Raw genomic sequence first — 23,891 nt, 5'->3', positions numbered from 1 at the left:
TTTGTATTTTGTTACGATCACCAAATTAAGTTGAATTTTAATCATGACAATTGTTTTTGAATATTAAAAAGATATACAGAGGAAGATATCGATTCAAATGGCGTATTTTTCGGAATGAAAAATACGCCATTTGAATCGAAGCGTATTTTTATCAGATGATATCCAAGTATAATTATTCCCACAGTTCATGTCGCCGATCGAGTTGCTCTTTCTGTTGTTCATGTTTAGAAATTCAAAACCTTCATCAATAGATTTATTTAAGACAGCGGTCAGTGATGACGGATGACGTCGAGAAGGAGGAGCTCTTGTTCCGGATTGGCCAAATCCGTCACAAACTGAAGTTTAAAAAAACAAAAATCATTGAACGCGTATCTTCCATTCCGAGCAGAAGCCTTCCGTGTCTACGAGCTTCGAACTCCCGAAACAATGGTGAGTGTTTCGTTTATGTCGGTGAGAAAGTTGACATCACGTTCGCTTGTGGGTTTTCGTTTGGTGTTGTTGACGAACGTAAAGTTTTGGAGGTGCGGCTGCAGGAAGAAAAGTAAGACCGTTGGCTGGCTAGCGTTAGCTTGGTAGCTTTAGCATGAGTTCCACCCTTTAGTGTCAAAAGCGATATGAATTATCAACTGGTTTCCGGATTTGGGTGTCAAAGTAAAAGTAATCGTTAACGGACCAATTTGGATTTTATGTATTATGTCAGATACAATACAATACATGCTGATTTATATAACGCTTTCACAACAGCGGCAGCTGTAACAAAGCGCTTAACAAAACAGTTAACATAAAGTAAAATAAGAAACAGCACAAGATAAAACACGGACAGTCGCACAGTCCTAACCACTTTTCCGTCACACGCTTTGTTGTTTGAAGCAGTTGGAGATGAAAGAGGAGAGAATCAAAATGTCCTTTATCCAGTGGATCAGAGACGTCATGCTCAAAATGTGCACACGTCGGCTACAAGCTAAGTTTCAAAGTCAACAAGAAGCTGTAGCATCCATTGACGAAAAAAGAGATTGGTTCACTTCTCCTGTCCCATGGAAATCAATTTCAATTCCAAGCGGCGACTCTCGGTTCCAAATACGCATCGGCGCTCTGCGCCAACGCTCCTCTCGCCTCATTCTCAACTTCAGCAACCATCCATACAGCCGCACCAACGCCGACTGTACAACAGCACCGAGATCTCTCCACTGAACAAAACGGGGTTGTGAAGAAAGCTGCCCATTACAGGCGCAAAAAACACAAGCGCCCCAGGTCTGTCCAGCACCTACAGTCAATGGCGTAGACATTCCTCCCAATCAAAATCTGTGCTGGTACAGGCGTGCTGCCAAGAAGGCGCAACCACCAAGCACAGATACTTCTCCTTTGGCGAATGTCGGGGCCAAAAAACGCTGAAAACAGTCCACATCAGGTCCATTCCCCCTTTTTTTTCCATTTTCCGCTATTTTGTAGGTATCAATGTACAACTAGTTGTATATTTTCACTCTGTAGCAGGGCTTGGTACTCTAGGAATAACCTAAATTCACTGAATTGTGTTGACAAATTAGCATTTTGTGCCCACACTATATATTGTGGCCACCATTGTTCCCAATGTCACCCATGGTTTTATTTTGAAAATAAGAAAATATTTGAAGTTGTTTTCATACTTGGCTGCTTTTGACTGCGTGTCTACAATGAAAGGGAGTTAACCGTCAAGACATGTCAAACGAGCCAACTAGCTCTCCAGCTGGTCAGAAATAAAATACCATAGCAGAAAGTAGCACTGGTGTCACAAATGTCATATTGTGGTTCCTCATTCTTTGTCTTCTTGTCTAACTGCATTTCCTATTGTGTCACTTGCGCTGAAAGTCTGCCAAATCTCCGAGGATCTTCTTAAAGCTCAGAGAAATCCCGCCTCCCTTTCAGGCCATCTGTTGAGGACGCTATCATTATACAGACTGAAGACTTTGAAGGAGCGCATATCTGCATACTGTGGAGTTATGTAATGTGATGAGGAGGTAACACAGAGGTGCAGAGCATTCAAATCTTGTTGAACCAGCAGGGTATTATTATTATTTTAGTTTGTTTTCAGCTGTGGGTCAGTTCGGGAAGTCTTCATCAAGTAGTGCTGTGCAACCGCCTGGATAAACTTCTTAGCTGCTTAAAAGCAATGAAACTAAGTGCCTACTAGGTGACCTAAAAAGTTTCCTTTCAGACCCTGTGAAATGAATTTAGCAATTTGTTTTGATTACATTATGTTTGAAGATGATCGTCATGCAAGACATTAACATATTTGTGTTTGTTTGTTTTATACTCAATTTTAAAAAAGACGGTTACGTAGATGAATGTGCAATCTTTTGCAGAGATCCCCTTTCCTTACATACAATACATGCTGATTTATATAGCGCTTTCACAACAGCGGCAGCTGTAACAAAGCGCTTAACAAAACAGTTAACATAAAGTAAAATAATAAACACAACACATAACATAAAACACGGACAGTCGTGCAGTCCTAACCACTTTTCCGTCACACGCTTTGTTGTTTGAAGCAGTTTGAGATGAAAGAGGAGAGAATCAAAATGTCCTTTATCCAGTGGATCTGAGACGTCATGCTCAAAATGTGCACACGTCGGCTACAAGCTAAGTTTCAAAGTCAACAAGAAGCTGTAGCATCCATTGACGAAAAAAGAGATTGGTTCACTTCTCCTGTCCCATGGAAATCCATTTCAATTCCAAGCGGCGACTCTCGGTTCCAAATACGCATCGGCGCTCTGCCCCAACGCTCCTCTCCCCTCATCCTCAACTTCAGCAACCATCCATCCAGCCGCACCAACGCCGACTGTCCCACAGCGCCGACATATCCACTGAACAAAACGGGGTTGTGAAAAATGCTGCCCATTACAGGCGCAAAAAAACACAAGCGCCCCAGGTCTGTCCAGCACCGACAGTCAATGGCGTCGACATTCCTTCCAATCAAAATCTGTGCCGGTATAGGCGTGCTGCCGAGAAGGCGCAACCACCAAGCACAGATACTTCTCCTTTGACCAATGTCGTGGCCAAAAAATACGCTGAAAACAGTCCATACCAAGTCCACACGATGAAACAACAAACAACATGTGACAAAACAAAAGACAAAAACACCAAAAAAGAACAAAAAAGCAATGGCTCTTGAAGAGCACTTGCCAAAGGCTGCCTACTCGGGCGCCATCTTGGGGGAAAAACAAAAAATGTACATGTACAGTAAGAAACTTTTTTGAGAAAGCTGTAGCGGGAGTGGTGTTTGCCTAAGTTTTTTTCAATTTAAAAAAATTTTTTTAAGAGAAAACTTTTTTTTTTTTGACAGTAAGTCAAACATGGACTATTGGTATTTGTTTATTGCTTAGTTGATGGTCATTTCTTTTTTTCATTAGTGTGAGTCCCTGACAGTGTGTGATGTGGATGAAGCTCTGGTCCAGAAGTTGAAGAAGTTTCGTTTCCGCAAGGAGACAAACAACGCGGCCATCGTCAGTGAGTATCGGTTCACATTCATTTCATTTCATGAATTTTTTTTTCATATTTTTACTTAATGTTTTCCTAAAGATTCGTCATACACGGACTTCTCATGAATCGTTCAGTTTCATCAGTCAAAATCCTTGACAGTTTCCCAGAATTGGGTCACTCACAGCCTTTAAGCCGTAAGCCAGCGATTGTGCTGGCGTGCGTTCTTATTTACACAGTACACCCGCTGGGAAGATTGGTCGCCGCTTCCCGCTGGGTTTGGCAAAATGAAGGAAGATGCTTTCAATCTGAAATCAAATGGGGTTTATATCAGTTTGAAAAAGCTGATATAAACCCCTATTATAAATTTGTGCTAGAGCCTATCCCAGCTATCTTTGGGCGATAGGCGGGGACAACACCCTGAACCGGTTGCCAGCCAATCGCACGGCACACAGAGAAGAACAACCATTCGCGCTCACAATCACACGAGGGACAATTTAGAGTGTTCAATCAGCCTGCCAAGCATGTTTTAGGGATGTGTGAGGAAACTGGAGTACTTGGAGAAAACCCACGCAGCCACAGGGACAGCATGCAAACCCCATACAGGAAGGGCGGGGCCGGAATCAAATCCTGCATCTCTGCACCTCTGCACTGTGAGGCCGATGCGCTAAACAGTTGACCACTGTGCCCCCTCTGAAATATCTTATTTCCCCAAATGCATTTTAATGGGTGTTGATTACACCCGGATTTTCGCCATTTGCGGGGAATAGAGAGCAGGCTGTCAGCTTAAAAAAAAAGTCAGTGACCGCTGTCCTACATTTAAGTACAGTTTGAATGTGCAAACGATGCTTAAAATTCTTGTATTGTTTATTCGCTCATCATGGATAATTTTCCTTTAAACCCCCCACCCCCCAGTGAAGATCGATCAAGACAGGCATCTCGTGATCTTGGATGAAGAACACGAGGTACATCAAATTTTTGACGAGTTCACTCTATGTCAAGCGTTCATGTTTCGTCATTTGTTGTTGTTTTGTTTTCCAGGACATTTCTCCTGACGACCTGAAAGAAGAGCTCCCGGAGAGGCAGCCCCGATTTGTGGTGTACAGTTACAAATACCAACACGATGACGGCCACGTGTCCTATCCTCTTTGCTTTATCTTCATTAGCCCCTTGGGTGCGTACGCAAATTGCCTGACGCTCGAAGATCGGCAATATCCGTCCGTGCTCACCGGAATGTACCGTGTCTGCGTTTTGGCGCAGGTTGCAGACCGGAGCAGCAGATGATGTACGCAGGCAGTAAAAACAAGCTGGTGCTTACTGCTCAACTGACCAAGGTTTGTGAACATTGCTACAAATCATGGTCGAATACCTATACCGGGTATCATATCGGAGCAATGTTAGCCTTATTTTTAGGTATTATGTCTGCCTGGAGTCTGCCGATACCGGCCACCGATACTTGAGGCGAAAAAATTAATAAATCTGACATTGGGTAAGTGGTAGTAGTTAGCGCTGTACTGCGACAGTTAAACATCGGTGAATCATCATCTGTGTCAGGAAGAAAGGTCTGTGCGCATTTTTTTGGGGGGGGGGGGCGTTATTGTGTTGAATAAAATTCTATATAGGAAACATACTAGAGTTAGCTGTGCATACTCGTAAATGTGAATAATCGTACTGGTATTGGTTTGGAATAGTGTTTTGTTTTTTAATCCTGCTAACATTCTCCTACAGTCGCATCCGACATTTTTAAATAAAATCTTTAACCAGCCAACATCCACCAACAAACCAAGAATGCGTTTTGTGTCATTTTAAAGCTCTTAATTTTTCAAGCATTTTTTTTTTCCTCTCCAGTTTTCTACAATCAAAACATCATGCCAACATCGGCTAACAACATTGAGCCATTCACGTGTTGGCGCGTCATGATTTTATGCTTTGTGCCTCCTTCTGTGGCCTCCTCTTGGCCACCAGGGGGCAGCATAAATATCAACACGCCAAATTTTACAACTCAGTAAGCTGCAGTAGTAAACATTTTTCGCAAATAATAAATGCATTTGAGTATGTTTTCCATTGTCTACTTGTGTTCCTGCACCATTGAAATATCCGTCGCTTAAATGTTGCAAATGTGCACTGACATAAGTTTTGTTAGCCCGTCAATGGCCGTTTCCATTGTGTGTTAGCATTAAGCTAGTGAGCTTTTGAAAACTTGCTCACCATCTGCTAATTTTTGCCAGGCATACATTTTCAAACCTGAATTCCAATATTTGCCGCCGCAGGTGTTTGAGATCCGGAACACGGAGGACCTGACGGAGGAATGGCTCCGGGAGAAACTTCGCTTCTTCCGTTAAGGACCCTCGGAAGGTTCACCTGCGTTGCTCTCTTTCCGAACCACGACCTGATTTAAATAGTGTGTACTACTTCCTGTCTTGTTATGGGCTTCTCACCGCTTGAAATGTTTGCGGGTTGAGGCTAGGGCGGTTATCGTACAGCGTACGCCATCAGACGTGTACGCCGCTAACCACCAGGTCTCATCCCACCCTCCCCATTTGTCATCTCTGTGTGTCAGTATGGAATGAAAACTCTTGTCGTGGACCAAACTCATCCACGTGTCCCAAGTGTTTAGTTTTGGGAGCATTTTCACAGGTTCCAAAAGTGTTAGTTTCACTTCTTGTGTATTTTTGTCTCAAGTACTGTTCTTCCTTTTTTTTTTTCCTAATCGGTGTGGGAAATCAAACGTCCTGCCTCAACATGTGAAATTCAGCTTTGTGGTGAAGATTTATTTGAGGGATTATAAAGCATCGTCGAGGACAATGAGGCACTTGAGACCTGAGCATGGCTAACTGCCATTTCCACACGTTAGCATTCATCGGAGTTACTCGTATGCTCGGCCACCATTCAAGTGTTGATTTGATTTTTGAACCTGAGCTGCACACAGAATATGAAAACAAATATTTCCCTAATGGGGAAATGCTTGCTTTTTGTCGCGCGCGTTGATCACAATTACTTTGGCGCCTTAGTGCACAAACGACACGGCCGAGAAGTCTTTGTTTATCATACCATCCACAGTCAGGGTTTCACGAAATAAAATGAACGTGCCCAATGGACTCGTAACACAAGCGGAGAAGATTTCATATTCTTCAAATTGAGAATTGGGCTCTGGTATCACTTTGGCCGCCCAACTGTAAACAATTCTGGCTCCGCCCCTCACAGCGTCTTATCACGATAGTCGCCAAGTGTCGCAATTCAAATCGGAATCACAGTAAATAACCCGATGAAAAGCACGAGCAGACCAAAAGTAGAAGACTGTACGGTGGTAACAGAACACCCCTTCCTTTGCCGGGCCACCACATATTCGTCTGCCGTGCAGTTCATTGCGCACCAACATATGTTGTGTACTCAACTCGACTGTATTTATAGGAGCGTCTTAAACCAAGAAGCCCCTGTAAATACCTTTTGTCATCTTTAAAGCGGACATCTGCTTTTTTTTCTCCACAATGTAAAAAAAAAAAAAGCTCTCAGGTGACTTAATGAAATTTCTTTTCCCTAGGGGCAAGAATTACAGCAATGCTAATATGTGTATCCAACAACAGTGCAGCTCTGCTTAGCGTATGGTTGATTCGACAAGATTTCCGTGTAGTTTGGGCGGCACGTGTAAATCTTGGCATTGCCGAGACTCCTGGTCATGGGGGTCGGGGTGCTTCTTTAAATAAGATGAACTGTGACTTTACAATCTGGGAAAATGCATAAGAAGAAGAAGAAAAAAACCTTTATTAGTCTCGCGATGGAGAAATTCCCAATTCACAGCAGCAAAGTTATGAAAGGAAGAAGTAGAACAACAAAATATAGGAGCTGCTGGAAAGGCAGCCACTCACGCGGCGCCATTTTGAAGTCAAAATAACAAAAATAACACAACACAACACATAGGACACAGACAGTCGTGCAATCTTCACCACTTTTCTGCATACACTTTGATGTCTGAAGCAGTTCTAGATGAAAGAGGAGAGGATCCAAGTGTCCTTTCACCAGTGGGTCAGAGACGTAATGCTGAAAATGTGCACACGTCTGCTACAAGCTAAGTTTTGAAAGCAAACACGAAGCTGTAGCGTCCATTGACGAAAAGATATGAGTTCACTTCTCTTGTCCCACGTAACCCGCTTCAAACTCCAAGCCGCGACTCCCAGTTCCAAATCCGCATCGGCGCTCCGCGCTAACGCTCCTTTCTTCTCATCGTCGGCTCCTCAAGACTTGCATCCATCCAGCCGGTGGTCACTCACATTTTTTTTGGAGGGGGGGGGGGTGAAGTGGACACTTTATTGATCCTATGACATCCTCATTGGTGCCCTCATCTCAAATACATTCCAAACTGGACAATTTACACATACTTTGTTATCTTGAAGGCTGCGTGTTTCCTTCCTCAGATGTTTGTTAGTTTTTTTTTCTAAACTAACCCTCTTTCGCTAGTCGTGTTGATGAATGTCGCGCGTCGTGAATGCTGCATGTACTTTTGAAAGACACCAAGCTGGAATGTTTCGTCAAGAAAATTAACAATCGCTTATTGTTAACGGAATGATGAGGCTCTCTCTGAATGTTCTGAACTCCCGTTTCAGGTTCTATTGCACGGATGTCGCTCCACTTTGCTTAGGATGGCCCAAACTAGTTGAGAGCCTCGGCTGATTCGAGACACCGTTATGCCAATAATCAACTTTGTATCTTTAATTTTTTTAATTAATTATTTTGACCGCAGACTTTTTTGGGGGGGGGGGGCATTGGATGTGCCAGTGACTTGAAATTTTGTGCCTTTTTTTTTAAGTCCATATATTTGTGATTGTTGTTCAATCTTTTTGGGGTTTAAAAATCAATGTGACCAAAAGAAGATGATTTGATCATTAAAATAATTAATCGGCAAGCACTTAATGTTAAAATACTGACTTTTGTGAACATAATGATCGGAAGCGGCGCTCTGGGAGTTGTGACAAAGTGTAAAGACAAAAAAAAAAAAAGCCACAAAGAATGATTGAATATTCTTCCGTGGAGGTGACATTTCTTCACCAAGCCAGCGAATTACATGTGTCAATCAGTGTAGTGATCTGTCTATGTGGCGCATGCAGCGAACATGGTGTTTCTCCAAACGTGAACATCCCAGTTACTCAGTCAGTCGTACATTATAAAGAAATTAAATCTGCTTCCATTGTTAGAAGACCAAACGCGACCAAGTTTTGATGGGCAGGATTAAAAATGTTCTTTGGACTTATCGTTTTAGTGAAATGATGCACAATTTCTGGAAGTTGTGTGTCATCTGCTTCTTGGAATACTGTAACGTTTAAATATGAGACTCAAAACTCCGGCACAGGTTTCTAACTGTTTTGATTTAATTACTATTATTTTTGCTTGATCAATTTGCTGCAGCTGCATTCCATTTGATATATTTGCTTACACTCTTTAACAAAGAAAAGCCTGAGTAAGCGTTGGGGTCTAAGGTGATTGAAATGATTGCTTCCCTCCCGATTATTATCATGAATATGTAGTGCCGTCGTAGTCGTTTTGTCCTGCTGTTTTTTTTTTGTTTTCCTTTCTAACTGAAAGAATGAAAAATAAGACGTTTATCAGATAGTGAAACTTGAGATTCAGTACTGTATTTGTATTTTCCATACTGCATTATAAGAATGCATCTATAGTCTCCTGTTGTCCAAATAAAAGCATTGATAATGTTTAGATTTTTTTCCCATGAGTCAATTCTGGACTGAATGTTGTACATGTACTGTGTGTATATTTTTAGATGATTAGTCACTCATATCATGTATGTACACGTACACAAACAGCTTTGGTCAAAAAAATATATGGAAAAACTTAAAATATTAAAATACAAGATAAATACTAAAAACTGAATGACAAATACAAAATATAAAATACAATATTAGTTCAAAATTAAAGAAAAATATCATTAGAAAAATAGTCCAAAATACAATTTGAGACAAAATATACACAAATGTGTTCTTGTGAATGATTTTTTACACAAATACCGATCAAATGTTTTTTTAGAAAAAAAATTGTTGTGTATCTAAAATATGTTAATTGGATTGCATGATCATTGTATTATATGGTTTGCCAGTAAAAAAAAAAGGAAGTAAAGATTTTAAATATCCACAGGGTGGCGCTAAATGTCGAGGAGGGAACGTGACATGGCTCCTTTACAGACTGGAGAAGAAGACACAATCAGGACAGTCTGTGGTTAGCTGGAATCCGTTGTGAGGGCTTGCAACCTGCATCATCCGCTGACCAGGAACTGACGAGCCGAGCCGAACCGGAGCGGAGGGGCACAATGGCGTTCACTTTTGCGGCCTTTTGTTACATGCTCGCGTTGCTGCTCACGGCGGCGCTCATCTTTTTCGCCATCTGGCACGTAAGTACACTTGTTGGTGGCGTTGAGTTGAGTGAATGTTCGGCCCAAGGAGAAGTAAGAAAGCCAGGCCATGTTGGACAGCCCGCTTGGAAATGTTACGCTTCTGACGTAAATATTCCTCGACACGTGTGGAATTGTCGTTACGTCGCCCTGACGTAACTCTTCGAGAATGCCGTCCTTGTAATGTTGACGTCTCAAATCAACGCGACAAGACGCCTCATTCATCGTGCGATAACATTCACTTTTACATTCTTTGACTTTATAATAAAACAACTTTATTCGTTAAGAGCACTTCCAAAATCCGAATTGTTGTTGTCGAATACTAAACTTATTGAACATTTTCTCGCGAGCTAACAAGCTAGTAGGCTTAGCGTTTAGCGCTGGACGGGAGTCGCATCCCTGTCAGCCGCTTTGTGGAAATCTCGCGAGATGACACGATGCACTCACCCACAGCCCCACCTCCGTGACGGAGATACAGATTACAATTTTATATGCCCCCCCCCTCCCCCGCACCAAATAATACCATTTTATTTTTAGAAATATCTGCCAGCATTCACATTTTCAAATAACTACTCCAACATTCCTGAGAAGTCACTCATGTGGCCCTTGAGGGGGGGTTCCTGATGCCCGCATGTATTATGTTGGTGACCCCTGCTTTAAGCAATGTGCGTTTTTTTTTAACCGAAACAATGCAGCCACACATGTCCAAAGACAATCTAACACAATCGGGAATATCTTTTTCATCCTCAGAAAATGCCTAATTATACAGCAATTCACGAAAGCACTTTGTTTTGAAAGTTCTTGGTGTGTTATATGGCTGGCATCAAGTGGAATCCTCATTCTCCCAAAGTCCTCATGTTTCAAAGTGTTTTATTCTCCACACTGCATGAGTTATGTTATTATAATATATATTTTTTATAAAGTACAGTACTGTAGAAGTGCTATTTTTCAAATTCTAATGCCTCGTGGGCCATGTTTCTTTCTGCAGATAATCGCGTTTGATGAGCTGAAGACGGACTACAAGAATCCCATAGATCAGTGTAACACTTTAAATCCAGTAAGTAAGCCCCCACCCACCCTTATCCCACCACCACCTCAGTCCCGCCATCTTTTCTTTATCTGTTTTGAGCGCATGCTGGAATGCCCGGAATTGGAGTTGAGTTACTTGAGCAGCGCAAACTTTTTCAATGATTTCTCTGCACTGTCATGCTAAATGAATAACCTGGCCTAACCATGCTTTCTTGCCGCTGTCCAAACTCTAATGCTATTTTTTATTTTTGTTCTCCCTCTCCCTTCCTAATCCACTGTGGTTTTTTTACACGTTGCCCCTACCCCCCAAAAAAAGACAGTTGAAAAGGTCAAAAAGATTAAACGAGTCAAACTTGCCCTCAAGGTTTGTACCAGTCTTGAAAATGTAAATTGCCCACTCATTTTGCACGAAGCAGCAGTGTTTGCAAATGTCTTTTCAGTTAGCTAAACTCGTCGTTAAGCTTGGTTTGGGGTTTCCGCAATACCACCTCAAGTCCAACTTTTGTCTCGCTGTCTTTTGTTTTTTAAATTTTTTTTAATGTATTGTTGGTCATGGTTTCAAGAGCTGTCAGTGATCTTCGCTTTAATGTCACCGATGCCAACCAAAGCTGTTAACTGAAAAGACTTGCAAAGGCTCAATGCATGCATGAGATTACGATTCTGGCTTTTTTTTTTTTACTCTGACCCGCCCTTTTGTTTGCACACCAGTACGGTGACGGGAAGTTGAGGAGGTCATGTGATCAGTCTGTTTGCAAATATTTTACACCAAGTGCCACCCAAAAACAAATTGAGCACTCGGCACTGTCATCATCTGCAACTGAAATATCCGGTTTTTGGTTTGTTTGTTTTTTATTTTTAATAATATTTATTTATTACCTGCCGGTCAAGCTCGCGTTCACTTTGGCTCAAGCTCTGCGGTGCCTGAGGTGTGCAGCAGATGGCAGAATACCTGCAGTGTCCAGCTCAGCAATTTTCTCTTTCTATTATGGTTATTACGTTATTGGCTCGCCTTTTGCAAGTGGGAGGAGCTATTTGAGCAAAAATGTTTTCTTTTTTTTCTTTTTTTGTGCAGTTGTTTTTGGATTGCATTTAGCAGCACAGTGCAGGGTTTTCAACACACGGAAGCCCAGCCTCTCCGATCCGAAGCCCACCTTCTCTCCCCCTTGTTCACGGGCTGCGCTTACCCCCCCCCCCCACCCCGCCCACCCCTGATGCATGACTGACATGTGGTGCCTCCATCTGCCCCTCCGTCGCTGAGCTCCCCCAAAGCTCTGACCTTGCACCGGCACGCCCACTGGCTCGCTGCATGGTTCCCATGCAGTGTGTCGGCTCCCGTCTGTTCATCACGAAGTGCCATCAACCACTTATAGTGTGTGTGTGTGTGTGTGTGTCTCTTTTCTGTTAACTCCAGTAAGGATAATTAATTAGCAGCTCCCCCATTTGACTCTCGGTAGTTTGTTCGTTAAGGTTTGAACTTGTACTTCAACAGCAGTAAACAAATCCGTCTTCTCAGCAGATACCCCAACTTGCTTGGATCTACTACTCTAGTGGTCTTTTTTTTTTTTTTTTTTGTGCGACCCCTAATTTTTGGTGGTGGTCCTTCTAGGCATCCTCCGGCATGATGCTTTTTTTCACGTATTGGAAAGCTTGATGTCATTTTGATGTGTGGGAAATATGCTATCATGGTGAGGGTCAGTGTATGGATTTTTTTCCCCCCCCAGCTGGTGCTCCCGGAGTATCTCATCCACTTCTTCTTCTGCGTCATGTTCTTCTGCGCCGCCGAGTGGCTCACGCTCGTCCTCAACCTGCCGCTGCTGGCCTACCACGTTTGGAGGTGCGCGCACGTACTCACGTGGGAGGGGCCGATGCAACACGGTGACTTTTGAATGCTCATGTGGGGAATTGCGTTTGTGTCCCTCGCAGGTACATGAGCAGACCCGTGATGAGCTGTCCGGGACTCTACGACCCGACGACCATCATGAATGCCGACATCCTGGCGTTCTGTCAGAAGGAAGGCTGGTGCAAGCTGGCCTTCTACCTCCTTTCCTTCTTCTACTATCTCTACGGGTATGCCACCATTTGAGTGAAAATTGAGCTTTGTCTGCGTGTGTAAAATGCCTCTATTCCACATAAAAAGCCTCAAAACCATCTTGTAAATAGAAATTTAAATGGTCCCCCAAAAAATGTTGAGTTTTTAGTCGGAATGACCAAAAAAATGTTCTTGTGTCTTTCCAGCATGATCTACGTTTTGGTGAGCTCGTAAGGTGGGAAGCATGGATGACGACGACAAAACGGGTCGGGGCGCTTGGAATCTCGGAGCTGTGTGAACACACACACGCACGCACACACACTCACTCGCACACATTCAAGGGAGCGGCCAGAGATGACCACAATCGGCAGCGTCATCTTGAATCTCTCGGGCCTCCCTCATGCTGCAACATTTTACGGACAAAGTCCAAAAGGACAGTTTTGTTCTGCTTATCCCAATTCTCAGCCCTTACTTCCCTTTGAGGTTCCCCCGGGAGCTCGTCGACGACCCCAAGAGTGTTTACAAACTAGTTAGACATTTTTCCCACCTGCGATCTGAAAGCTGGAATATGAATTTGGACTGTTTATCGCCTTGTAAACGGGACCCCGTCCCGCTCGTTGCGTTCAAAGTGTGCGTTTGACCAATTTAAAAAGGTAGATTCAACAACAGCTGGCGCTAGTTTGAAAAACTTCAAGGAACTGCAAAGGAGCACTACTGTTTGTAGTTTACTGTACTTAAATCCTCCCCCAGTGTTTCTGTATTTTTGTGTCAAGTTCTCCCATTTGGACGTCTCCAGCACTCCAAAGCACTCCTTGCTCCGAGCCAGTCTTGATGCGTTATACGCTAGCAACGGCATCTGCAAACAAAAGGTTTTTATTGTCGTGTTCGTTTTGTCCAGAAACAGGGTGAAAAAAAAACGGACACATCACCAAAATGTCACTTTCAAGACTTGACCACTTGAGTTTATATGACAAAAATAAAACCATCCCACTCTGTTTTTGACATTTTTATTATGGCTTTAATTGTACCCCACCGTCCCAAAAATTAATTTAAAAGAAAAATCATAAAGGCAGAAGAAAGCAGAACAACAAGCAGAATGAATTATTTCCGGTTCAGGACTTGGAATTCATAAAGAGCGAGAAATATATTAAGATGTATTTTATGTGTTTAAGTGCACTCGATGACATCACAGGAGGAAATGGCTCATCGAGAAACGGAGCGCTCCGTGTGAACCTCTCGGCTCTCTTGGTAAGCGGCGTAGCTTTCTCGGAATTCGTGCAGGAAGTTGTATTGCTGTCCGAGAAGAAGAGGGAGGAATTAGGGCAACTCTTTGTCGCATGTCTAGAGGTATGTTGAGTAAAATGCATTCAAAACGTCCTGAACACAGAGCTCTAAAAAGTGCTTCCACAAAGTCATGAAATGGCGGAGCTGGAGAAAATGCCTTCGGAAAGAACTGAGAACAAACAAAATGCCTTCGCAAAGCCCGAAAAATCGAGGACCTGAGCAAAATGACTTCAAAAAGTCTTGAGACATTTGACACAAATCCCTCGAAAGTGCTGGAAAAAAGAGGCATCTACAATAAAGACCTTCAAAAGGTCACAAAACGGTAGTCTAGATAAATGTCTACAAAAAAATCCTGAACAAGGAGGCATCGACATAAAACACAGTTGTGACATCGGAGAGTCTTATCTAATGCCTTCAAGAAGTCCTTACGTTTTTGATATTCTACATTAAGGCCTTTGAAAAGTTCCGGCAACGGGGGTAGCAGCACAAAATGCCTTCTTCAAGTCCCGAAACAAAAGTTCTGCCGATTTCCTTACTTTGATCGTCTGTATGGCTCCGTGTCCCCGGTGCGCGCGCAAGATGTTGATGGCTTCGTTGGCCGTCATGGTTACAGAGAGCTGGATGAGCAAGCAGGCGGTGACTGGAAAATAAAAGAGCCACATCTGAAGGAAATTGCAGAAAATAAAGCTGTCAAAATTAATCAATGAATAAATTTGTACTTAATGCAGAGCGTCCCAGACCGCCATAGCAGCTGCAGTGGGGAAAAAAAAAGAGAAAAAACTTAAAGGGTTGGAGAAGTGCTTGAGGCGCATTCCGAATATCCGGAAAGGCTTCACAGCGCTTTACTTGTTCTGCAGTTTGTTATGGTACAGCAACGTTATTCCAAAATTCTGTGGGTTACATTTTTTTGGGGGAGGGGTTTAAAATTTTACATACACTAAATTTGGCCCGGGAATATTCGTCGACGGGGGTAGGGAGCGAGTTTGGGTGTAGTGCGTTGGTAGGCGCAGGCGGGGAAGGCGTTCGACCGGCCTGGATGCACGCGGGCGTCAATTTCGGCCCGGAGTGGACCAACCGTCTTTAAAGGCCATAAAATAAAAATGCATAAAAGTGAAGCGCAGTGAATCCTCTGCGAATCCACCGTCCGGTATCGTGTCCCTCACTGGACGAGGGTCCTGCGGTTGGCCTCTAGGCTGCGCTGCAGCTCGTCCAGGATGCGTCCGCACTGCTCCAGCGGGGGCGCCTCCCCATCGGGGAAAGGCATGTGGTGCACGCTCAGACCCTTCTGCTGGTAGACCTCCAGAAGCGACGGCACGCGGTACTTGGACAGCTCGCCTCGCGTGCACAGCACAAATACGTCCTGCACGCCTTGGTTGTGAAGCTCCTCTACGCTCAAAACACACAAACACACACCGGATGGCAATTGTGCATGCGTGCCACATCAAAAATAGGTTGGCTCCTCCCCCAAATTTTAAATATAGCTATTTTGTAAAAATCTGCAAATAGGTGAATAGTTTTAGAATTAGCGTTATCAGTTGACGTAAGCGCATTCCTTTCCTTTGTCTTCATGTAAGACAGCAGCGTGGCCTCACCAACGTCTTTGTGGACACTCCGGCGGATATCTTTGTACCTGCAACCTGAACACGCGCGCGCACACACAATTGTATCAATTCATTTCATGTGCGTACGCACACGTTGACGCTTTTCTACCTGGTAGGGAACATATGCCCACAAATTGAGAGGAACCCACTTCTGACAAAGGAACCCTGAAAACACAAAACAATATTTATACCGTCATCCGTAGGAAGAACGACAAATAGAAACATTTGACAAAAAAAAGCAAGATCTTAAGTAAACAGATGAAATAAACAACAATAATATTGGACAAATCACTAAGAAACAAAATAAGAATGAAACCAAGAATACGTAACACAAAAGGGGGAGGGGAGAAAGCATTAGAATAAAATAAAAATCTGAAAATGATAACAAAAAAGTCAAGAAAATATTTTCAGGAAAATTAAACCGAAATAAGGACGAACAACCAGAAGAGATAAAATAAGTTTCACCAAAATGAGAATCAGAATGAACAAATAATTTAAAAATAAGACTAAGTAAAAAAGAAAAGAAAAGTATTATTTTGTCATTTTTTTAACTTTTCTTTTGATGGCGGCGCGGACACCCGCAGCGGCTCCTCTTGTCTTGTTTTGTGTTGAGAGGGAAGAAATTTCATCTGTGCTGTATGTTTTACATACAGTACATTTGACAATAAAGTTTATCCAATCCAATAAAACCATGAATGAAAAAATAAAGAAAGTTTGAAGGCAGACCAGGAAATGTCTAAAGGCATCTCCTCTTCCTCGCCGACGTCGTCATCTTCAGACGAAGAGTCAAACTGGTCGCTCCTCATGTCTTCAGGCACACGAGATGATCTTATTCACAGCAAAACAAGTCACACGCCTGCCCCTTTTCTTGAGAACAAAATAGAATCTTTTGTTTAAAAAAAATCCTCAACGACGTTTTAAAGATATTATCTAGCCTCGGGAAATAGAATAACTTTATCAAACGTGCTTGCTTCTGTCGAGGGATAGCCAATAACCCTTTCAAAGTTTTGGGTTGATTTCATTTCTAATCAATACTGTACTTTCAACTAAAATTATAATTTGGGAGCTGCTCTATCTTTTCAGAGAGGAACAATTTCTGATCAGCAAAATTATTATTAAAGTTAACATCATAGTTTGGATTGAACACGAGAAAGTAATTTGTTTGACGACAAACTAACATTTGCCGCGTTAAGCGTCCAGAAAAGACATTTATCGAAGTACACGCAAATAAGACATACTCGAACGATATATGGTGTCAAATATAGAATTACACTAAAAGAATATGTGGTAATTGTATCTTATTTTCCTCACCGGCCACGCACGAACTCCAAATGTTTTGACAAGAAATGTTGCAGTCAGCTGTTTCCGGCTATTTGAAATGTGCATGAACGCAGTAGCCAATCAGAACAATTATAGCCGATTTAGCCCCGCCTTTTAAGGAAGAATCAACGCCAATACCAAACATACGTTTGCTTGATTTTGATTCCCTCGTTAAAATAGACGGGCGGGATACAGGAGGGTGGTTTGAAATGACGGGCAGGAAAGAAACAATGAGATATTTTAATTAATCGGAAACACGTTTAAGTGGATGGGACTGCGGAAATGGTGACGTCACAACGGACATCTGCTCCCCACACTGTGCGGAGCATAAAAAAGTGTTGGCGAAACACTGAGCCTTTTTTTAAAGAAGCAGAGAAAATGAATACAAAGGACCACATTTGCAGGTGCCACTACCAAAAGGGAATATAAAGGAGAATGTTGATTTTTCGAGATGCAGGAGTAAAATGAGAGATAATGTAGCGTTTTTAGACGTGCAGGAAATAACAGTAATACAAACGATGATTTTTACAAATTCAGGAGGAAAAGCCAAATCAGAGTAAATTTTGAAAGCTGTCGCGGGGGGAGAAGGGGGATATCAAGGAGTTTTTTAAAAGGTACCGTAGAATCAGGAAATGTCAAGGAGCATCTTTTAAAAGGACTTTAACCGAGGTAAGTTCTGCTTTCGCTTTTAAAATCTAATTAATCACATAAAATGAGGTGTTTAAAAATCTCCTAAAATTTGTTTTTCTTTTTTCCTTTAGCTGTTGTGTTGTTTATTTGCAACTTGCGCGCCTGCTGTTCAGCAGAGTGAGGCGGACTGACCTCCTGCAGGGCATGCACTTGCCACTTCCTTGAGCAGAGGGGCCGCTGGCGGGGGGCGCGCCACCTTGGCAAAAACAGGTCAAAAAGCACAAAATGATATTTTAGTCAAGATATAGCCGCCTTGTGTGCATTTGGTGGCATTATCATCGCACCAAACGTTGGAAAACATGGTTCTCGGAAGAAAGAGGCGACATTGTACTGAGCTGACTTGTGGAATACAGTACGCAAGTGCAGTCCCTCGCGATCGCAGATGACAAACATACACTTGTTACTTGGAGCAGACCATATGAGAATAACCCCCGATCTTGAGCCACATGCTGCTTCATCAAGGCCAAGATGTGATTCTATTGCCTTTTAAATTTGCTTATGAGTTTTGCTCATGAATGACTGCGGGTGTGGTTTTTTTTTTTTTTGTGTCAGGTTATGAAGCCTCAGGAGGCGGAACTTGTCACAGAAATCTCCAAGGTAAGTAGAAACACAGGCTACACAGGAGACAAGAGTAGTAGCAGTGATTGTGTTGCGGTAGTAGTATTAGCAGCAGTAGTACTAGTACAATATTAGACGTAGAATTCAGTGGAGTAGTTGTAGTTGTCTTTGTCGTAGAGGTGTTAGCAGTAGTAGTATTCGTAGTAGGGTAATCACAAAGTTTAAAAAATTACATCCTAAAAGCATTGCAAAATGTGGAAAAAAAGCTGATATATATATTTTTTTGCGAGCCTGATATTTATCGTATGATACGATTTTAGCTGCAGTGGATGGTCTCAGAGCTGAAGACGGGTTTGACGGGCGCCCTGGTGGAGCTGGCCCATATCCAGCATGGAGACTCGGTCCTGCACAACGAGCTGGAGGACAACCAGCGCCGTTGTCGGGAGAGAGCACGGCGCTTGGAAGCTCTGGTGGAGTCCCTCAGGGTCAGGCCGCGTCGCTGGGACGTTGTTTGTTTGTTGTTTTTGTTTAGTTTTTCTCGTGTGCATTGAAAACGAATGGCTCACTGACGGCGCTGTCACCTCGTGTAGGAGGAGCTTGTCGTGATACGGTGTCAGGTGTTTGCACTGCGCAGCCACACACAGCGGCGTCAGCAGGACGCGGAGACCACTGCGGCCACACGAGCAGAAATGTAAGTCAACTGCTTGACGGATTTCCTCCCAGCTGTCTTCGGGCAGTAGGCGGGGGACACCCTGAACTGTTTGCCGGTCAATCGCAGGGCACACATATGTAGAAAAAACAACCACCCACACTCGCAATCACATCTATATATAAAAAATATGATGATTTTCGAAATACACCTTGTACTTGAACAATCTTTAAAAAATATTTTGTGGATGTACTGTATCTCCATGAGCTGCAGTGATCCAGCGGAGGTGTGCCGCGGAAAAGTTTTGCTGCACTGCTTCCTGCAAGGCCTCAAAGCTGGACTCACCGACGGAACAGGTCACAACAGCAAACACACACAAAATCCTTCTTCTTAAAATCAAGATGTTATTATTCTTTTTTTTTAATTGACAAAAAAGACATTTGACTCAAATACTTTATTTAAAAAGATTTCTATTCCTTTCTTTTGATTTTTAAATTACAAAATGGCACAAATACATCTTGGTTTTGAGTGTGCTTTTTCACATTAAAATCTAAAAACAATTATAAAAATAATAACATTTCTAATAACATTTGGTTGTTGTGTCTATCAAGCTCTACCCAAATTGTCCAAATTAATATCGTGATAAATTAAACATTTTTTAAATTTATGTAAAATTTATATATTTAATTAAATGTATTTATCATTTAAAATCAAGATCGCTGAAAAAAATCATAAAAACTACATTTGGTAAATTTCATCGACTGTGTTGAAAATGTCTTGCTGTATTTTGTTGTTTTTTTCCCCCTGGAAACTCATGACGTTGGAAATACAGTATGTGCATTCCGGCTGACGTTTGATATTTGAGGATTTTTTTGGGGGGGGGGGGGCAAAAAGATCTTGAGAAAAGCTGTTGATTACAGCAAGTAGCTCATAAACAAACGACGTCCCAATGAACGTTTGTCTGAAACAGATGCACGACACCAGGTGGCGCTGCAGCTGCTCCACTCTGAGTGGGAGTACGTGTCTATTTTGAAGCAACTTTACGACCAATACAAGACGACACCCACTCAACACACGACTACTGAACCTCAGTAAGTTCGGCATGTTTTAAACATCACAGACATGTTTCAATGAAATGTTTTAGGAAGTTGCCGTTTGTACTGTGGTGTTCATGTGTTGGATGTGTGGTTTCAAAAGGCGATTCTAGCGCAATTTTACAATATTTTTCCCGCATCCATGGCTACATACAATATGAAAAATATATGTGTATATATAATATGTGACACCTCTGCTTGACCATGTTGTTTTGACGCAGTGAAAAGTTCTCCTCGGTGGTGGAGCGACTCCTGCAGCGTCACCTGCTGTTCAGGGACACCCTGCAGGAGCGTCTGGCCGCCCAGCGCTGGAAATCCCTGGTGGGCGACGTTCTGGTGGGCCTCGTGGGACAGAACGACGTGAGCGTGCGCCTCGGCGGGGGTCCCGTACTCCAAACGACCGTCGCTGAAGACAAATGTGTATTGGCAGACATCTTTCTCGGACGCGTACGTGGGCTACGTGGGCGCACTGGCCACTTTCCTCTTCCTGGAGGTCCACAAGTCGGAAAAGCATGAGAACAAGCAGGTTTGAAGAAAAAAAAATTAAACGACAGAAAGGAGAACTGAATGACAAGAATGGAAAATTGAATTTGAAAAAAAACATTGTGGATTGTGCACTGAAATAGGAAAGCGGCCAAGCGGAAAAGGAAAAGGAGCAAATTCAATTGCTGTCGCTTCTCCTCGCACCCGTCACTCGTGTCCATGCCTACCTGAGTCACATCCAGGTGAGTGTGGTTTCACCTCAAAATTTTAGTCCCCCACAATTTGAGTTTTTCCTTGCGCAGTTGGGATTTGAATCATGGGACGCCACCAATCAATGTCAAATTTAAAAAAAAAAACAACCAAAAATCGTTTGTTTGTTTTTCCCATATGTTGAGAACTTGCTACAGTGGACCGGCAAAGAACATCCGGACTGCAGCCTGCTGCTGGGCACCGAGCGAGCGCTCAGGAACATTTTGTCGCGATGTCATACCATCTTGGAGGAGGATGTCCACTGGGACGGCGCAGAAGCGCCAAAGCGGCGGTACGTGCACGAACTGACCAACTGCACGTGGAGTTATTCCCCTCAAAGTGTTCTTTGCATGGTTTACATTCCAGGGGTTGCGGCGACGTAGAAGCCGGCGGCTCATGTCCAAACAGCGCCCCTCAGCGGACAAAGGTGGAGCATGCCGCTCCGAGGTCAGTGTGGTCGCCTCCTGCCGGCAGTAGACGGAATTTGGTGTGGAACTTCCTCGCCACACTGTGTCCATCAACAAGAATACTGTATATGGTCGCTGTCCTCCGAAAAATACATATGTCCATTTTTGGAGTATTTAAAAAAATATATGTGATTGGTGTGTCCGCGTTTCGGATACACCATTAACATAAAAAAAAGAAAGATTGACAATAATGGACATACATGTTTTTCACAGGATAGTGACAATACTGTATATATTTTGTTCTTATACAAAAAAAAACCTAAACTAATAATAAATCTATAAAGATATGTCTTATTAAATACATCTAAATTTATCAATATGTATTTGATATATTTTTTGTTTATTTTTATTTTAAATTCCCTGAAAAATACCATAAAATAAAATTATACAAATAAAAATTTGAATATACAGTAATGTAAGGGAAATAACCCAAAATATATTCAAAACAAAATGTACCAAAATACATTTTATTTTAAACAGTGATTTCTAAATTGGGGAAAAAACTCTCCAAAACATTTAAATCAATTGATTAATAAAAACAATTTGAATCAGAAAAACAAAGAAATCAAATGTTTGTTGTTGTTTTTTTACATTGATTCATTTAATTTCACATACAGATACTGTATATATTAATCAAAAATTTGGGAAAAAAAGACTAAAACATAAATATGAAGCTCTTTGACTGTGTGAATTCTTTTGACTGACAACCCCCCCCCCCCCATAATCTTTTAAAAAATATCTCAAGATTGCACCGGTGTGGTCCTAATCTTTCCTCTAGAGAGAGCCAGCAGGTGTCAGGTCTGACAAACAGGTCTGGCGTGGACCAGCATGCCATGCGTGTGGAGTGCTGGTCCTGCAGCCCAGTGAGGCGGCAGACCCGTCGGTGCGCACACGCCCAGTGTTGCCCTGTCATTCCGGAGCCTCCGGACTATCGGGTGGAAAACGACGACTCAGGCTGGTGTTCCGCAACCCGACGCGGTGACCCGGGACCCGAGGAGCCCCGGACGGACCTGGACGACACGTCGGCCTTCGATGACTCCTCAGTGACTTCCTGCAGGGAAGGTGAGGATGAGGAAGACGAGGAGGAAGAGGATAGCCATGTTCCGGTCCTCCTCAAGCCATCCTCCCAACAATATTCGAAGAGAAGCGTCTGCCTCCGCTGGCAGATTCCCAGGCGGACCCCCCATCCCCCTATCAGGACCCCCGCCAACCCATCAACTCCCGCCGGCTCCTGCGGAAAAAGGCTGGTCACCGTCAGAACGGGGTCGCCGCCACTCAGAGTCAAGAGTGCCTTCAGGCCCATCTGGGACAACCCGACCAAGCAGGTGACCGCTTCAACCCTTCTTTGTCCAAGCAACAAATTAGCATTGATGCCAAGTGGGTAAAACACTGCTGAGTAAATATGTAATTGTTCTGCCTTTTTCGCAAGTGTCTTCTTGCCCATCTCAGACAACCCAACAAATCCAAGATGTAATTTTCCACCTTTTTTTTCTTCACAAGGGCCTCCAGGCCCATCTGTTAGAACACGACGAGGCGGGTGTCCATCTTTCTGTATTTAGTATTGCCCTGAAGCTAGTGCTGATGCCCAGCTGCAGCCCCAGTCGCACTTCTGGTATAATTTCTCTTTTTTTGGGGTGGTCAATTATGTACTTTTTTGATGTTCCAGGCACATGTGTCTCCTGAGAAGGAGCACAGAAGCTTTGTGCCGGTCCAGACCTCCGTCAGGGCAAACTTTCTAACCTTGAGAGAACACCCGAGGTAAGAGGCACTGGCAGTGTGTTTGTTTGGACGGCCATATCATGGTTTTGTTCGTCTTTAGAGTCGGACAAGACCTGGTTCAGCCACCGCCGTCGGGCCTCTCTGTGGCGCCGTCCAATGGACGATTGTGGGAGGACAGCGAGGAGAGTGAGGGACCCTGCAGCACAGTTTGACGTTGAGGCACTTGAGGACTTCTCACACATTTTGGGTCCAGGGATCCCTTCTTAATTGTAACACTATTTAGAGACATACCCCCAAATTCCATCGAAATTAAATTTCCCTTCTCCTCAAAACGAAAAGTTGTAGCGCAGCGGGGTTTTTTTTTTTTTTTTTTTGAGTAACGTTGTCTTATGCTTGGAAAGAGTCTCATGGGAAATAAAGTTACACCACAATATAAGCTTAAGAAAATGTGCAAGTTTGTAATTGCCTATAGCGGCCACAAGACAGCGCCAATACATGAGGCAAGGCTATCGCCTGACAACATTTATATAAGATAAGATAAGATAAGAAAACATTTATTAGTCTCGCAATGGAGAAATTCCCAGTTCACAATATAGTGTATATATTATATTTAAATATATATAGTGTATATATATATATACACGCACACACAAACGTTAAGAGTATGTTTTTTTTTGCATGGATACAGCAAATAGAGGAGCGTATAATACATGAGTAAAAAGATTTTTCCTCTTCCTCCTCTTTTGACTCATCCCTTCATTTTTTGTGAACTTCTCCAACTTTTATTCTTAAACTTTACCTAATTTAGTTGTTTACTCGCTACAGTTGCAGCTGTGACAAAAGCACCTTAGATACAAATCCAGAAGTCTCCC

At 42.9% G+C, this 23,891-nt stretch overlaps 4 protein-coding genes across 8 annotated transcripts; 3 read left to right on the top strand and 1 right to left on the bottom strand.

Annotated features, from left to right (window-relative positions):
* Nucleotides 1–346: 346 nt before the first annotated feature.
* gmfb (glia maturation factor, beta) lies at nt 347–9,159 on the top strand. Its single transcript, XM_086127605.1, has 6 exons — nt 347–429; nt 3,387–3,483; nt 4,369–4,418; nt 4,495–4,627; nt 4,714–4,787; nt 5,724–9,159. The coding sequence occupies exons 1-6, from the start codon at nt 427–429 to the stop codon at nt 5,793–5,795; spliced, it is 429 nt and encodes a 142-aa protein (XP_085983731.1). The 5' UTR covers nt 347–426; the 3' UTR covers nt 5,796–9,159.
* Nucleotides 9,160–9,651: 492 nt separating this feature from the next.
* cnih1 (cornichon family member 1) lies at nt 9,652–13,900 on the top strand. Of its 2 annotated transcripts, XM_086127449.1 has the most exons (6): nt 9,652–9,847; nt 10,836–10,904; nt 11,193–11,240; nt 12,598–12,710; nt 12,800–12,943; nt 13,112–13,900. In XM_086127449.1, exons 1-6 carry the CDS (start codon nt 9,767–9,769, stop codon nt 13,137–13,139), a joined length of 483 nt encoding a protein of 160 aa, XP_085983575.1. In that variant the 5' UTR covers nt 9,652–9,766; the 3' UTR covers nt 13,140–13,900. The 2 variants fall into 2 exon arrangements, with proteins under 2 accessions (XP_085983575.1, XP_085983576.1); XM_086127450.1 differs by lacking the exon at nt 11,193–11,240.
* Nucleotides 13,897–17,293, bottom strand: cdkn3 (cyclin dependent kinase inhibitor 3). 3 transcript variants are annotated; one of them, XM_086127447.1, is made up of 8 exons: nt 17,102–17,293; nt 16,517–16,618; nt 15,900–15,955; nt 15,782–15,826; nt 15,353–15,575; nt 14,909–14,940; nt 14,726–14,829; nt 13,897–14,198 (listed from the first exon to the last, which is right to left on the bottom strand). In XM_086127447.1, the coding sequence occupies exons 2-8, from the start codon at nt 16,594–16,596 to the stop codon at nt 14,109–14,111; spliced, it is 630 nt and encodes a 209-aa protein (XP_085983573.1). In that variant the 5' UTR covers nt 16,597–16,618; nt 17,102–17,293; the 3' UTR covers nt 13,897–14,108. The 3 variants fall into 3 exon arrangements, with proteins under 3 accessions (XP_085983573.1, XP_085983571.1, XP_085983574.1); XM_086127445.1 differs by having other exon boundaries at nt 16,517–16,657; nt 17,102–17,291; XM_086127448.1 differs by lacking the exon at nt 15,782–15,826 and having other exon boundaries at nt 16,517–16,657.
* On the top strand, nt 17,272–23,754 carry LOC147196582 (uncharacterized). Of its 2 annotated transcripts, XR_015102679.1 has the most exons (16): nt 17,272–17,779; nt 17,872–18,010; nt 18,353–18,397; nt 18,679–18,843; nt 18,949–19,049; nt 19,281–19,363; nt 19,978–20,098; nt 20,323–20,461; nt 20,532–20,627; nt 20,728–20,826; nt 20,980–21,125; nt 21,200–21,280; nt 22,079–22,362; nt 22,467–22,625; nt 22,967–23,058; nt 23,120–23,754. XR_015102679.1 is itself a non-coding variant. In XM_086127444.1 (15 exons), exons 3-15 carry the CDS (start codon nt 18,356–18,358, stop codon nt 23,229–23,231), a joined length of 1,824 nt encoding a protein of 607 aa, XP_085983570.1. In that variant the 5' UTR covers nt 17,276–17,779; nt 17,872–18,010; nt 18,353–18,355; the 3' UTR covers nt 23,232–23,754. The 2 variants fall into 2 exon arrangements, 1 of the variants encoding a protein (XP_085983570.1); XM_086127444.1 differs by having other exon boundaries at nt 17,276–17,779; nt 22,079–22,625.
* Nucleotides 23,755–23,891: the final 137 nt, after the last annotated feature.

This window comes from Hippocampus guttulatus, chromosome 13 (assembly GCF_054856545.1).
Source record: "Hippocampus guttulatus isolate MCC_2025c chromosome 13, RoL_Hgut_1.0, whole genome shotgun sequence".
NCBI classification, from domain to species: domain Eukaryota; kingdom Metazoa; phylum Chordata; class Actinopteri; order Syngnathiformes; family Syngnathidae; genus Hippocampus; species Hippocampus guttulatus.
This window is presented reverse-complemented; position numbering and strand designations above follow the sequence as displayed.